Source organism: Orycteropus afer, unplaced genomic scaffold (genome assembly GCF_000298275.1).
Source record: "Orycteropus afer afer isolate SDZICR_OR568_19922 unplaced genomic scaffold, OryAfe1.0 scaffold00182, whole genome shotgun sequence".
Classification (NCBI taxonomy): domain Eukaryota; kingdom Metazoa; phylum Chordata; class Mammalia; order Tubulidentata; family Orycteropodidae; genus Orycteropus; species Orycteropus afer.
Window position 1 is genome coordinate 4,328,516 of NW_006921769.1, and position 527 is coordinate 4,329,042.

At 38.1% G+C, this 527-nt stretch overlaps 1 protein-coding gene across 1 annotated transcript in view; it reads left to right on the top strand.

Annotated features, from left to right (window-relative positions):
- ENPP1 (ectonucleotide pyrophosphatase/phosphodiesterase 1) overlaps positions 1 to 527 on the top strand; it is a 93,607-nt gene that overhangs the window by 55,279 nt on the left and 37,801 nt on the right. The window contains 1 exon segment of the mRNA XM_007947369.1: positions 268 to 377. Coding sequence (XP_007945560.1) covers positions 268 to 377 — 110 coding nt within the window.

Below are 527 nucleotides of genomic sequence, written 5' to 3' on the forward strand. Positions count from 1 at the left end.
TTTCCCTTTTCTTTGTTGAAGAGGGTCTGTGCAGTCCTTCTGCCTAGTCTGCCATCTTGCCGGAATCCCACTGCCTTATTTAATTTCTTTTTGCTTATGTTCTGAGTCATATTATTCCTTCTGACATTATTATAGTGTAACTGCTGGTACTTATTAATATTAGAAACATTCCTCCAGTTAGAGGACTATATTATTAGGTGAACACATATTTTCCTTAGGCATGAACATTTATACAATTTACTAACTTTTTTTCATTATCTTCCCCAGATTTGGCTCACAGCTAAGTATCAAGGCCTCAAGTCTGGCACATTTTTTTGGCCAGGATCAGATGTAGACATTAATGGAATTTTCCCGGACATCTATGAAATGTACAATGGGTATGTAGATATATTTTTTTCGGGAGGAACTGTAATGTAGAACTACTTATTTGTGTTTCAGCCTCTCCTTTTTATCACGTCCTAAGCTCTAGCATAGGAGCTCTGGTAGCATAGCGCCTAAGGCATTTGACTACTAACCAGAAGGCTGGC